Source organism: Tarenaya hassleriana, unplaced genomic scaffold, assembly GCF_000463585.1.
Source record: "Tarenaya hassleriana unplaced genomic scaffold, ASM46358v1 Cleome12, whole genome shotgun sequence".
NCBI lineage: Eukaryota > Viridiplantae > Streptophyta > Magnoliopsida > Brassicales > Cleomaceae > Tarenaya > Tarenaya hassleriana.
Window position 1 is genome coordinate 2,367,578 of NW_010962392.1, and position 15,021 is coordinate 2,382,598.

The following is a 15,021-nucleotide window of genomic DNA, read 5'->3' on the forward strand; positions in this document are numbered from 1 at the left end:
CCCCGCGTCTTCTCCGCCGCCGCCGTCATCCCTCCTTCGGCCTCTTCCTACTTCGCCGCCGAGTTCGGCGACACGAAGACGCTCTCCCGATGCTCTCTTACAATCGCCTCCAGATCCTGCCTTGCCCGGGTAAAAAAATCTGTTTTGATGTTCTTTCCGACCGGTATTAACTGTGACCAAGTTGGGTTTCTGACTCTTTCTGTGGGAGATTCGGGTTTTCGAGTTATCGGTTCAGAAGAACGCGATGTTTTGGTTGCAAAGGAGCGAATACAGAGGATATTGGTGAAAACAGTTGATGAATCGGGTGATTCTTTTGGTAATATAGGGTATGTAATGGTTTACACGATGTATTCTGGGCATTGGTACTGTGTCAAGTATGGTACCGGTTTTGAGATATTTAGGATGTAAGAAGTTTTAAGAGTTGTTCTATAGCGAGCGCTTCTTGGAGCCAGCATTTGCACGGAGAATGTCTGGTTCGTTAGAAAACGGATCGATGTTCTTGTTTGATGTGAGCGAGGAATCAAACGGATATTTCCACGGCAATACCATCAAGGTTTTCTGGGGAGATCAAAGTAAATCCGAGAAGTGTTGCTGGTTGGGTTGTCAGTTCAGTTGGCATCCGAGGATATTTATCGCTGCACGAACAGATGCAGTGTTCCTAGTTGATACAAGGCCTGATAAATGCAGTTTGACATGTTTAATGATTGCTTCATGCCGAACAGAACGGTTTCTTGCATTTTCTAAGTAATACACTGAGGGATTCCAGTATATTTTGGCTTCTCGTAGCCTTCTATTTCTCTGTGACGTTCGGATATCGTTAACCCCTATATTGCAATGGTCTCATGATGTCACAAAACCATGTTTCATCGATGTTTGTAGCTTGTCTGAGCTTAAGTTAGGGACAGAATCGGATAAGCGGGCTGATGGATCCTGCATTATACTGGGATCATTATGGAATTCAGAGTTTAGTATGTTTTACTACTGTGGATCTCATCCTTCAGCTGTTGTTCCAAGAGTTGGCAATGACTCCAGCTCGTTGTATGTACAGGAGGAGCTTTCTTATGGCTCCTTTTCTGGCCAGTGATGTTGTGGGGATTGTATTTTGAGAGAAAAGATTATGAAGGATTCTTTTCCTGATTGGATCGATTGGCAAAAGAAGAAAAAGATCATTCTGGGGTTTGGCGTTTTAAATAAGTTTCTTCAGCTGAACTCGGATCAATTTTCTGGATTTTCGTTCATTAGAATGACATCCTTGGGAAAGCTCGAAGTAAAAACTTTCCGTCTCTCCTGGGATTCTTTAACATATATAAAAGGAGCTCACAGACACAGGCATATGCCTTGTGAATCTGATGAGGAAAGTGATAGATGTATGGGTTAGGTAGATTCATTGAATCTGGGCTATAGTTAGTATGGGTTGTTTGGGTTGTTACTATTAGTTAGTTAGTAGTTTTGGCTATGAGTAGTTATAAATACAGATTAGATTGGGGGAAAAGGATTTACGCAGAAATTGGAGAAAGGGTTAGGGTTTGTTTGGGGAATAAGAGTTGGGATCCTCTCATAAAATCAAGATCATCCAAAGTTGTATTCAGGTTTTCGGTGAGGAATAAAGGCTCGATTGGTGCTGGAAAGTTGAGTTTCATAGTCTGAACCTTAACAGAAAGATTACTCTACCTTGCGGATTATGGTGAACACAAGTTCGCAAAACGCTTCAAATACCTTGAACTCGATTATCTTTGCGCTTTCATGGACGGTAATCTTGTCGAGTTATTAGATTCAAGGATGAGAAAACCCTCCTCAGGTACTGAGGAAGGAGAAATCTTTTAACCTAGAATCTCACCAGGCTTTGTGTGAGAAATTGAAGATTTGTGGGTTTGGTAGAGACAGAATTTCTCCAGCCATTGTTGAAGTCTTTGATGACATCAGCCTACTGACGAGCATTTTTGAGATTGCTTTGAGGCAAACCTGGGCGTCCCTTCCTGCCGAGCTTTTGCTGTTGGCATATTCGAACTACTCTGAGTTCCAAGATGTATTGTTAAATTTGAAGAAGGTGTCACTTGAATTCCTAGTGGTCCCAGACCTCCCTCAGTTGCAGCCTTTCCTCTTAAGGAAGCCTTCTTGCTGGAGTAGCAAGTGGACGAGCAAAAACCTACCGACTGATGCTTTCGTTGGTCCTGTCCTACCACTTCCAGTTCTTCTTACATTTCATGAGTTCCTGAATTCACAGGAAGATCCATGTGGGTTTTCACCCAAGAGAGAGCTCTCTCATCAATGTGATCAGGTTTCTCAAGTTGCTAGGGACATGGCAAGGTCTGATTCAGATGCTGTTTCCCTTGGCTATGACCGTGATGACGATAATTCCCAGAAACAGAAACCCTTTATTGGATATCGTCCATTTACTTGTGCAAATGAGGATGGAAGACTTGAAATGTTCATTTCCAGAGTGCAGCAGGGTAAAGGGTGTGTTGTTGAAGATAAGATGGGGAGTGTAGGGCTTGAGATTTTTCATGATTTATCGCCCATCGTCTTGAAGTTTGAACACCGAGATGTGAATTTTGACCCGCAAGGACTTTGCAGATCTGATTTGCTTAGGTTTGAGGCGCAATTCTCTCTGTGGCAAAATCAGTTTACCCCGTTTCAAATCTCCAAACGTGAAATCCATGCATTTCGGCTTTGGCTAAGAAGTAAGATTCCGAGGGGAACTTGATTGTACGGTCACCGGCTAAGAAGAACAGAAACAAAGGTTTTGGCACTGGTAATTGCTTCATTAGTGAGTGTTCTTTACTAATTACATTACTTTCATTATTATTATTCTTATCATTGTCAATAATAACAGTACTAATAATAACAAGAATCATTATTTTTTTTATTGAACTTTAATTTGGGCTTTTCTTTTTTCGCGAATTCTAAAAAAAATGAGTCTTTTCTACACCAAATGAGAATATGATTATAATGAGACTTGAAAATGTTGATAAAAATGTACAAAATTATGATTTTATATGGTTAGGGGTGATGATGATCCATGAAGGTGAACTATTAGCAAGAACAGCCGGAGAAGACTTCACACCTCATATCATCACTGTCAGCACTGGAGAGGTATATTGTATATATGAGCAATATCTATACCTGTATCCGTGTATGATATATATACATGTAGTATGTATATTCACAGTGTGAGGTTTGGCGGGTAAAATTCTGTCATTTACGCAAAAGGGTCCTCGAGGAATCTGCATTTTATCAGCAATCGGAACTGTTGCTAACGTCAGAATTCGGCAGCCTGGATCCGCCGGAAGCATCCTCACCTATACAAGGTATGTTTCTCATGTTAATGTTTATTACATTTTCGATATTTATAACTCAGTGAAATCGAGCTATGTTTCGAGGATCTGCTTTGATAAAACTATGCATTTTCACCTTCTGAACCAAAATGGGTCTTGTGGATTCAGAAGGTTTCTTATGGTAAGAACCCGGGTTTAGATTCTCACAGGGTCGGTTCAAGGTATGTTTTACGGGTTATGTTTAGATTTGTGAAATCGAGTTATGTTTAGCGGGTTTTCTTATTGAGTTGACATTTTGATCCTGTGGAATCAGAAGTGGACACAAAACTTGTGTTATTGTTAAAATAAGAATGTTTTTTCGATTCTTTTAAGGGTCGGTTCGGGTTACTAACGTTAACTCTTAAACATTTTCGATGTTTCTTATTAGTGATCAAGCTACTTTTTTACGCATTTCGATCTTCTAAACCGAAATGCTAAGGATGGATTCTCATTCTCAAGCTTTTGTGTGAATCTTGCAGGGCTTGTTCAAGATATTAACTTTAACGGGTTCGTATGTGATAACTGAAATCGGGGGTGAGGAATAAAACCGTTTCGTTGGCCAGACTCGATGGCCGTGTCATTGGCGGAGCTGTTGATGGAGTTCTCACAGCTTCAAGCCCCATCCAAGTAAGCCCCTTTCGGATAGAAACCTTTTTTTCGGGTAGAACCCCTTATCATATCTTGAGAAATTTTTGGGTAAAAATTCGTTTTCGAGCAGAAACCCTTGTCATATTTTGATAGTTTTTATGGATAGAAACTTGTTTTCCGGGTAGAATCCCTTACCCGTATCATACCTGTTTTCGGGGTTTTCCGTCATGCCATGACCACAATTAACCGATCTTGGCATCGGAATCTCTGTTTGTTTGTTTGATTTCTCATCCACAGGTTGTGATCGGAAGTAGGAACCCATATACTCCGTGGTTTTACCGTTGGCCGATGCTGCATCCAATCACTCTGTTGGAAGTTGGAACAGCTTGGAATGGCTGTTGGAGTTTCTGAAGTTGTCTGCTGATAAGACCAAGTTCGGTTATTGATTGTTGGAGCAGCTTCCTTAATCACCGAATGTAACCACCTAATGTGATGCAATTTCCAAGTTGTTCCTTTTTTCCATCACAGATATTTCCACCAAGCATTTGACAGATTTTCAAGTAGATTGTTTTTTTTTTTCGGGGAAGCATTCAACGGGTGTCTGGATTGGCAAACGGATTGGCACAGTGTCGGCCCATCCTACGAAACGGCACCGTTTTAGTGCCCTGGCTGCCCCCATTTCCCCTTGTTGTTTTCTTCTTTGTCAACGTCGCAGCTGAATTCGCTTAAACCCTTTCGAATCCTTCATCTTCATCGCTCACCGTCCAAATCCCCCTGAATTATCGAATCTCTCTCTCCTCCCACCAAAAAAAAATAATCAGAGGTTTTTTTTCTGGATACGATCGAAATCGAAAAGCGAAACCGACCAGGGTTCTCTGATCAGGGAATCAAGGGGAAAAAATCTCTTTTTTTCTTCTTTTATGGGAAAATCTATTCCCACAAAAACAGGGTTGAGAGCGGCGGCGGATGCGTCTTTAAAACTCGTCAAATCTTTGAAATCGACCCGACCCGTCTCCGCAAATCTCCGTTCGGTTTCTGAAACGAAGTTAGGTTCGGAGAAGGTGATGGAGAGCGCCAGTGGTGAAGCCGCCGCCGCCGGCAGCATCCGCCGTGTTCCTCTGTCGGCGGGGGGCGCCGGTTGTGCGAAGCGGTGGTTCAAGGAGACGCTTCAGGAAGCGAAGGCTGGTGACACGGGCATGCAGGTCTTGGTGGGTCAGATGTATTACAGTGGCTATGGATGGTTCAAGGAGACGCTTCAGGAAGCGAAGGCTGGTGACACGGGCATGCAGGTCTTGGTGGGTCAGATGTATTACAGTGGCTATGGAGTTCCCAGGGACGACCGAAAGGTTCCATTTTTTTTTTGTTTTCTTCTCTAAATCTTCCATGTTTAATAGTTTTAGCCCGTTTCAGTTTGTCGATGTATGGTCAGTGTTTTAGGATTGGGTGTTGGTTATGAAGGTCTCTTGACAAGATTTTCCGTGGTTGATTACTCGAAATTCTGTCGGTTTTGCTTTGGTATAACATTGATTTCAGCGAGAACTCGATTCTCGCAGATGAAAAATTTGCAATGCTCAACTAAGTAGGTCTAGGATCAAGTTCTGCAAAAGGGTTTTTTGTATGCTTGTTGACGGATGAAAGGGAATTTCCAGTGGATTGGGTTTAGCAGATTGCGTGTTACATGGTAGTTTTGTTGAAGAAAATGGCTGGTGCTCTCGGTTTTAGCATCTTAGTTTTGGTCATTGATTGTTGTTATTACCACAGGGGAGACTCTGGATTTCCAAAGCATCGAAAATTCGTTCTTCAGTTTGGAGCGTGAGGGATAAGCATCCAGGTTCTGATCATTCACTATGCCCGTTTGTTGCTTTGCTTAATATACTGAGTCACTGACTGGTCTGTCTCAAATTCTCAGGTTACAATGCCAGCGATTCTGATTCCGAATAATATGGGCAATTTTCCTATGTTCTTCTGATGGCAGTAGTTTTGATTTGATCATTGGTGATGCTGGAAAGATGAACAATTTCGTTTTGCAGTTGTTGTGTGTTGCCTTTTTGTCATGTTTCTGGGTGATTGTGCAATGATTAGGGGAAACTAATGATACTTGGAGAAAGCTTGTTTAGCTGTTGCCCCCCCCCCCATAGATGAAAACTTTATAAAGGGTGATGATATACATTTGAATTGTGATTTGATGTAAAGCTTGATGCTTTGTTATATGAACAGAGTCAAGAGTGAATGCTCTGTTTCATAGGATCTGAAAGATTCTTCCTCCTTTTTGAGACACTCTGTTCCCATCGGCAACTCACGCTACCGAGGCTTCGTATAAGTGCGCCGTTAATGGTGATTGCAGAAACCCTAGAAGACGATGGACATCAATTTTTTTTTTTTAATATTAACGGCGAGGCATTGTGAGAATCGTCAGACAGAACCGTTGGATGATTGAGATAGAAGTTGGTATCTATATAGAATATATAAAGTCGGTGACTTTTTTTTTACTAGAGAAATTTCCCTGTTTTTGAAATGCCTTATTCGCTAATAAAGATTAGATTCCTCCATTGATGGACAATTTTTCTAAAATACATTACTTGGGTCGCGTCAATTACACAGGTACACCTGTAAAATATGGAGGAATTTTTTTAACAAATTGTACATCAATATTTTTGGTAAATTACTTAAATGTCCTTATTTTCAAAATGTCAAAAATACCCTTAATGTTAAATTAAAAAAATAGACCTTTTTTATTTGAAAGAATATTTTTTTTTATGGCAGGAGGCACCTACTTTTCGTAGATATTTTGTCCACGTGGCTTTCCATATTATTTTAGATTTTAACATTTTTATGCATGTTTGTTTCTCAAATAAATCCTGCGAATTAATTACGACTTAATTATGATTTATTTGCGACTTCATATATCTAACTAAAATTTCCTATTAAAATTTGTATTTTGTCGATAAGAAATCCACAGATAAAGAATATAAACAAATTATGTAAAAAGAATTAGTTTTAGGTCACAAATCACAAATTAATTAAAATTTTGTACATTTGTTGATATGCACCACTAAATGTATATTAACTAACTACTCACACATTCAACTAAATTATATGAAATGAATCAAAATTTCAAATTTGTTGAAATTTATTAAAAATATTAATTCAAATCGATTAATATCACTTTATTGGATGAATTTCATCATCATTAGACAAAACCAAATCGAAATTCACGATTTTTTTTAACAAATTTACAAAAATTCTATGGTGGCAAATAAGTCGTAATCCAGTCATAAAAAAGTGGTTGTGGCCGATTCCCAAGACAAAATTAAAGAATCCTTATGGTTGGACCCACTTTTCGTATGTATTTTATCCACGTGGCTTTTCATATTATTTTAGATTTTGACTTTTTTTTATACACCTTTGCTTCTCGAATAAATCCTGTGTATTTATTACGACTTAACTACGACTTATTTGCGACTTCGTATATGAACTAAAATTTTCGATTAAAATTTGTATTTTGTCGATAAAGAATCTACAGATGAAGAATATAAATAAATTTTACGAAGAGAATTAGTTTTAAATCACAAATCACAAATTAATTAAAATTTTGTATATTTTTTAATATGTAACACTAAATGTATATTAACCAACTACTCACATATTCAACTAAATTACATAAAATGAATCAAAATTTCAAATTTGTTGAAATTTATTAAAAATATTAATTCAAATCGATTAATATCATTTTATTGGATGAATTTTATAATCATTAGACAACACCAAATCGAAATTCGCGATTTTTTAAACAAATTTACAAAAATTCTATGGTGGCAAATAAGTCGTATTTCAGTCGTAAAAAAGTGGTTGTGGCCGATTTCCAAGATAAAATTAAAGAATCTTTATTGTTGGACCCACTTTTCGTAGATATTTTGTCCACGCGGTTTTTTATATTATTTTAGATTTTAACTTTTTTTATGGACGTTTGCTTCTCGAATAAATTATGCGAATTAATTACGACTTATTTGCGACTTCGTATATCAACTAAAATTTTTCGATTAAAATTTGTATTTTGTCGATAAAGAATCTACATATAAAGAATATAAACAAATTATACGAAAAGAATTAGTTTTAGGTCACAAAACCACACATCAATTAAAATTTTGTACATTTGTTGATATGTAACACTAAACCAAATCGAAATTCGCGATTTTTTTTACAAATTTACTAAAATTCTATAGTGGCAAATAAATCGTAATCCACTCGTAAAAATATGGTTGTAGTCGATTTCCAAAACAAAATTAAAAAATATTCATGATTAGACCCACCTGTCACATGATTACTCTTTTTTTTTAAACAGCGTGTAAACATTTGTTACACGCCCGTTTTATTAAGGGTTATATAGTCTTTTCCAACCTTTTTAAGGGCAAAAATATAATTCCTACTATTTTTACGGTGTACCGTTAAAATGGATGCGACACCGGTAGCGTACTTCAGAAAAAAAGCCCCATTGATGCCGTTGTACATATCCACACATTAATAATTATATATAAACGGCCCCAAATAATTATTATGAGAGCAAGTGTGCCCTCTTTTTGCAGTGTTTCCTGGTTCCTGACGTCTCTGTTCATCGCCGTCCATCTGAAGAGCTCTCGAGTCGAAATTCGTTGCCAAATTCTGGGTTCTGAGTCGAAGGTAGGGTTTTCATACCTTTTTCTTTTTGGTGTCTCCTCGCTCCTGCTGACTTCTCCGATTAATTTAATCCTAAAGACAGCAGAGTTCGCTTTTGGATTGTCTGTCGCTTGGATGTTTCTTGGGACAATCGATGGTGTATCGTGCATGTAGTGTTTCAATTGGCACCAAGTGGGGAGAGAGAACTTCAATGGCGATTTCGAATTTGAAATTTGAGGGGATGGCTTCTTACTTGTATATACTCTCATGCATATGAACAATGAATCCCTTGATGATGATGATGATGATGATGATGATGATGATAGGTTTCGGGTTTAAATCGGAAATTCTGGAGAAGCCGTTCCAGTTTCTTAACACTGAAAATCACTTTGATGGTCATGGATTCCAGATTTAGTTGAAATTGTGGGGAAAGCAATGGAGACTGAAACAGAGGCTAGGGTGATTCCACAACCGGAGGAACATGAACAAGAGCTGCCCCAAAATCCACCATTATTACCACCTCGTCTGGTGATGTATCTCTATGTGGGCTATTTTCTTGCAAGATGGGGTGCCAGGTCTCTAATCTCTTACACTTATCATATATATATATATATATATATATATATATATTATATATATACGCACACACTTCATGTTTAAGCAGCGTTATGTGAATTCTGTGTAGTCAAATATTTTGAATGATTTGTGGCTCTTCTGAGTACATAATGGCATGTGTTTCTATCTGTATGTTGGGCATACTGCTGCAAAGTAATGTTGCCACATGCACATGCACATGCAAAAGTGTTTGGATGATTGATAGATTCATAAAATTACAAAGTGGCTGGTGTATACGTCTGCTGTAGAATTTTGAATGTGATTAGACAACATAAGTTCCTGAATGTGTTTGCATCTACATGTCCCGAAGCTTCAACTTGATTTCTTTCGAGTGTGTGTTACATAAACGTATGTATACTGGCTTAGGAAGATCTGCATCAATACACGCACACACACACTTATCTGCATAAACATATATACTTGTTGTCTGTACTATGATTTTGCAATGCAGAATGTGGGAATTCTCAGTTGCTCTGTACATGATCCACCTCTGGCCAAACTCTCTGCTTCTCGCGGCAATCTACGGCGCCGTAGAATCTGGGTCCACAGCCCTTTTTGGCCCCATTGTAGGCCAACGTATCGAGGGAATGGACTACATTAAGGTTCTTCGACTCTGGCTCGTGTCTCAGAATCTTTCCTTCCTCTTGATGGGTGGTTCAGTCATCGCATTGTTGGGAGTATCAGATCTCAAATCCCACAATATCGCTGTTTTCATCACCTTGGTGGTCTCGACAAACGTTGCAGGAGCCATAGGTGTACTATCCACTCTTTCTGGTACCATTCTGATCGAACGAGACTGGTAAGTTTAGATTTTACGGTGTCAATAATCGTTGTTGTACCCAAAAGTGTTGGAAAGGAAAGGAAAAAAAACATGGGGGGAATTTCTATTTAACAGGGCGGTGGTGATGTCGGAAGGGCATCCACCAGAGGTACTGACGAAAATGAATTCGGTGATTAGAGGAATAGATTTGAGCTCGAAGCTACTAGCTCCTGTCTTAACTGGTTTGATCATCAGTTTTGTCTCTCTGATGGCATCTGCAATTACGTTTGCGGCATGGGCCATCATCACAGTCTGGATTGAGTATTGGCTCTTCATCTCTGTGTACAGAGGCGTTCCAGCTATTGTCCAAAGCAATGAGAGACGTTGCTCAAGGTCTCACACTGAAGAGACAGAAGGTGTTTCTGTCTCGGTTTCTGTAGTTCCAGGGAGTGAGGAACTCACAGCTTCAAGAAACAGATCCAGGAAGGTTGTAGAAAGAATCTCCGAGTCCTCTTTCGTCACTGCATGGAAAGTTTATCTGAAACAGCAAGTTGTACTTCCCGGAGTCGCTCTGGCTCTCTTGTTCTTCACCGTCCTCAGGTTCTTTCTCTAACAAATAGAGAGAAAAGGGTGTGCTTTGTTTGTGTTCTGACCCGACTTTCTCTTTTTTTCTTCTGGTGAAGCTTCGGGACGTTGATGACGGCTACGTTACAGTGGGAAGGAATACCGGCATATATAATCGGAATAGGGAGAGGTGTAAGCGCCACCGTAGGACTGGCAGCCACAGTTGTGTACCCTATTATGCAATCACGTCTCTCAACTCTTCGAACCGGCCTTTGGTCCATCTGGTCTCAGGTACTTGACCTCTCACGTTTACACGATACATACATACATATCATCATAACAAAGATGATCACTTTAAAAGATGATAATTCGTGTGTTTAATGTTGGGTGAAGTGGAGTTGCCTGTTGGTGTGTGTGGGATCTATATGGGTGGGAAAGAGAATGATAGGGGCATACATGCTGATGGGTGGAGTTGCTGCTTCTCGGCTCGGCCTTTGGATGTTCGATTTAGCCGTCATCCAACAGATGCAGGTACTAACATCGATTGATCATATGGACCGGGGTTTCAGTTGTGAGAGAGGAAGGGATGAAATGGGTTTGTTGGTGTTAGGATATGGTGCCAGAATCGGACCGTTGCGTGGTGGGGGGAGTGCAGAACTCCTTGCAATCAGCACTCGACTTGATGGGTTACCTCTTGGGTATCATCGTCTCTGATCCCCAGGTATTACTGCTACTCTTATTATTGTTATAGAGATGATATATTATATTAAATAAAAATTGGCAGGAGTTTTGGATACTGACGATGATATCGGTGTCGGCGGTGACGGCGGCGGGGATGATCTACACGGTCCATCTCTACCGTATCCGGAAACATATCTTTCACTTTGACAAGATCTTGGGACCCAACAAATGTCTGGATTAGAGTTTATAGGATCGCGAGGATATGATTCTATGGGCATTGGCCTTTTCATTATCAAAGTTCAATTCTGTTTCACTACTGTCGTTAAACAAAATATTGAAAAGACATTGCAGAAAGCAAAAATGAAAACATTGAAGTGCCATACATGACATCCATAACTGCATGATTAGCCAATCGTAACGACAACATCACACACACGAACAGGGTTCTTCTCCTCCTCCTATTACCTTAAAAAAAACTGTTCTTGTGTCCAAACCACATTCCAATCAACCATAATCGTTGACCAAAAACACTCCTCTACTCCAAAAAAAAAAGAAAAAAGAAAAACTAGTGCCGGAGAGTTAGCCGGAGGTAGCGGATTTCCGGACGGAGTAACGATAAGCGGCGACTTTCTTCTTGCGGGACAGAGTGTTGTCGATGGAGAGAATGAGTTTTCCGGCTTCTCGGGTGGTGAAAGAGTTCCGAACCGCTTCTTCTGAATGGATCATCTTCCTCTGCTTCTCCACGACTAAGCCGTAGCTTTCTTGAGCGTTCGGTACGAACTCTGCGCTGTAATCCAACTCCCATCCTCCCACCACTATCTCCCACGTTATGGTCGCACCTCCCTTGCGTTATTATTGTTCAAACACCATCAGTCCATATAATATAATGCATAACATTTTCTGGTTTGGAATGGAGGAGAGGATCATCCATTCATCTTTACCTCGATGCCCTCTATCTGGATGTTGACTTTCTCGCCGCCCTTGATCGAGAATTCTGAGGCGGGTTTGGGGGGTCCGTCCTGCAGGTCACTGGGTCGGCTCAGGCCGCCGTATTGCATTGGGATATCCTCTGGCCGGATGAACCTAAAACACCAAGCACACGTGTGTATTGGTCAATAAAAATCATACATGTAACATGTATATCGTATTACAGAGTGCGTAGGGTTTTACTTGTAGAGTGTTTCGGGGGCGCTTCCTTCTTTGGAGATGACGAACTTGCTCTTGGTTCTCTGAGTGAGGAACGGGCTGAACATGGAGTACAGTACGCTGAAATACCACGGCACGTTGATGAATATCTACACCCCACGCGTTCAGACAAAACCCATCATTATCTCAGTAACATTAACCCGAAATTACTAGCAACGAATTGCAAAAACAGGCACAGCCGCAGGTTCTAAACCCCATAAGTGTGAACACCACCAAAACATTTTCCAAATTTTGCAAATTTTTTTTTTTATAAAACAAAAACCAACAGCTGGAGATCACTAAATTAATCTGCAGAAACAGCAAAAACACAAATGAAATTCCTAAAACACTAAAGCTTCAGGACAGAACACGACCCAGAAAGACCGGACAATCAACAAGCTTGTTCAAAAGATTCAAAGACCCCACCTCCACAATTAACAGAATCACTCAGATTCATCAACTCACTTGTAACATTTCTTTGTCCGCCAGAGATTTCAAATCACACTCCAAATCAAGATCCTACAGAGACAACAAGAACACGACGGGAGATGGAAACAGACAGAGTGGACACACCTTTCTTGCAACCATCTCAGGGTAATTGTCCTGAAAGAGAGACATAATCTGATTGGAAGCGACTCTGAGCTCGCGTTTGGGCATATCCTTCAGATCCGTCACCTGGATGATGGAATTGACTCCGCCCGGCTTGAAATGCAGCATCTTCACTCCTCTCTCCAGCACCTGGACCCTCCATCTCAGGAACTTCTTCAGCTTCTCCTCATCGCCGAACACCTTCTCGTACATCTCCCTGTCTTTGAACACTCCGTACGCGTTGTAGCACACAGGGTGCCCTTCCTTGTCGTAACCATGCATGTAAGCCACCGTGTCTTCCAATTCCTTGAAACCCAGTTCCTCTTCTGTCATGTCGTCGGCTTTGAACTCCTCCCTCCACTCCAGGCACTTCCCCAGCATCCCCAGGGCTTCCCCGACTTTGAAATCCCTTGCCCTGAGGAACTTGAGCAGGATGACGTCAGCCCTGTCGTCGCCTCCGAGGAGTGGAACCCCCCACATCGAGCATCTGGTCCGGTCTTCCTCGGATCCGTACGAGGCCGTGAGCTTGTCCTTGATATCTTGAAGGGCTTTTTGTTCCGAGGGTTTGAGGTCGGAGACGAAGTAAGCGTCTTCCTTGTATGAATGGGAGCGGAGAGCGGCCGCTGCCATTAGAGAGGTGATGAAGCTTTTCTTGTAGGGTTGGGTCGGCTCTGTAATCGGCGTTTTCAGCTGATCAAACGACATCGGCGACGATGAACTCATTACTCGACCAAAGCCCAGGTAAAGAATCGATCTTCTGCCCGGATTCCTGCCGGAAACCTAGGTTTTGAGCCGAGTGATACAGATGAAACAGAGAAACACAGAGACAGACAAAGACAGAAGGTTGTACTAATAAGGAAGCCTGAAGAGAAACAGTGAGTGTGAAGCGAAAGGAAGAAAGGAGCCGTGGTTTCAATTTGAACACCAAACGCGGCTTTTTAAAAAAGTGAACTTGAAATCCTAGTTTCATGTTTGTTTTCAAAGTCTATAATATATTTTCTTCGGATGCATTTATTATTTTCTTTTTTGCATTGCCTCTAATATAATTATGTATTTATCTACCTATCTCCATTTGTTTTTGTACCTAAAAGAAGTTTGTGGTTTATTTTTTTAAAAAAAAATAGTAGCTGTGTTTAAATTCTTTTTTATTGCTTCAGACAGCAAAATGATAATTTCAGTATAAGAATAAATAGTATAAAGCAAAAACATGTATATATATATATATAGCAATTTTTCAAATCAACATCAAAACTATAATTTCTAAATCTTGGAAAGAAGAAAAATAGGCATTCTGAATTTCTGAATGTGGATTAGTTTAAATTAGTAAAAAAATACCATACGAAACAAAAGTTTTGACGAATAATGACACATTTAATAGAGTAAATGAAGTGACATACGAAGATAATTATTACAATTGAACTTGGCCCGAGTGAAAGTGGAGCGTGAGCGTCACGTGCACGGTGCAGGGCGCGTGGGGTGACGTGTGGGAGAGCCTTGTTTGGTTGGGTATAAAGCTCTACCCCTGTATGGGATCCACTCGTTCCCTCTTCCAAACACGCCTTCATTGCTCGATTTTCGGACACCATTTTCTCTGAAACCTCACATCTACCCTCCACATTTCCACGCTCGTATATTATTATTATTATCGGTAAAACATTATTGTTATTGTTATCGTACAATTGGCAGAATCACTAAAACAGAAACAGATGCGTTGCAAAAGTTGTATTTCTTTGATCCAAGTCATAAGTGCATGTTTGAATATTTACATGTTTATGCAGGAATATTAAATATTAAATATTATTACGCCGGTGCTTGCGAGTGGTGTGACAAGAAGGAAGAGTAAATTCTACGCAAACCCATATTTAATATAATATAATATATTTCCTTTTGGCCTCCAGATTCTACAAAGTCTACCTTGCATTTCACGGGGATATTTGGGGATTTGATTTAATTAATCAAATAAATAAACACTTTAATTAGGGGCATCAATCATGTTGACATTCAACTTTACACTTTCCAGTTCATTCCCATAAGCTGCAAATTAAACAATTAATCAACTAAAATTATTGTTAC

General features: G+C 40.1%; 4 protein-coding genes across 4 annotated transcripts; 3 read left to right on the forward strand and 1 right to left on the reverse strand.

Moving 5' to 3' along the window:
- The first annotated feature begins 1,681 nt into the window (after positions 1–1,681).
- Positions 1,682–4,649, forward strand: LOC104807021. The gene is made up of 6 exons (XM_010532129.1): positions 1,682–1,694; positions 1,785–2,752; positions 3,005–3,093; positions 3,170–3,308; positions 3,794–3,941; positions 4,200–4,649. Exons 1-2 carry the CDS (start codon positions 1,682–1,684, stop codon positions 2,702–2,704), a joined length of 933 nt encoding a protein of 310 aa, XP_010530431.1. The 3' UTR covers positions 2,705–2,752; positions 3,005–3,093; positions 3,170–3,308; positions 3,794–3,941; positions 4,200–4,649.
- LOC104806634 lies at positions 4,638–6,179 on the forward strand. Its single transcript, XM_010531619.2, has 3 exons — positions 4,638–5,248; positions 5,664–5,733; positions 5,812–6,179. Exons 1-3 carry the CDS (start codon positions 4,823–4,825, stop codon positions 5,841–5,843), a joined length of 528 nt encoding a protein of 175 aa, XP_010529921.1. The 5' UTR covers positions 4,638–4,822; the 3' UTR covers positions 5,844–6,179.
- Positions 6,180–8,448: 2,269 nt separating this feature from the next.
- On the forward strand, positions 8,449–11,555 carry LOC104806636 (solute carrier family 40 member 1). The gene is made up of 8 exons (XM_010531621.2): positions 8,449–8,579; positions 8,965–9,130; positions 9,622–9,969; positions 10,066–10,530; positions 10,614–10,785; positions 10,888–11,025; positions 11,105–11,215; positions 11,279–11,555. Exons 2-8 carry the CDS (start codon positions 8,991–8,993, stop codon positions 11,414–11,416), a joined length of 1,512 nt encoding a protein of 503 aa, XP_010529923.1. The 5' UTR covers positions 8,449–8,579; positions 8,965–8,990; the 3' UTR covers positions 11,417–11,555.
- On the reverse strand, positions 11,551–13,900 carry LOC104806635 (patellin-6). Its single transcript, XM_010531620.2, has 4 exons — positions 12,934–13,900; positions 12,346–12,470; positions 12,117–12,258; positions 11,551–12,018 (listed from the first exon to the last, which is right to left on the reverse strand). Exons 1-4 carry the CDS (start codon positions 13,669–13,671, stop codon positions 11,755–11,757), a joined length of 1,269 nt encoding a protein of 422 aa, XP_010529922.1. The 5' UTR covers positions 13,672–13,900; the 3' UTR covers positions 11,551–11,754.
- Positions 13,901–15,021: the final 1,121 nt, after the last annotated feature.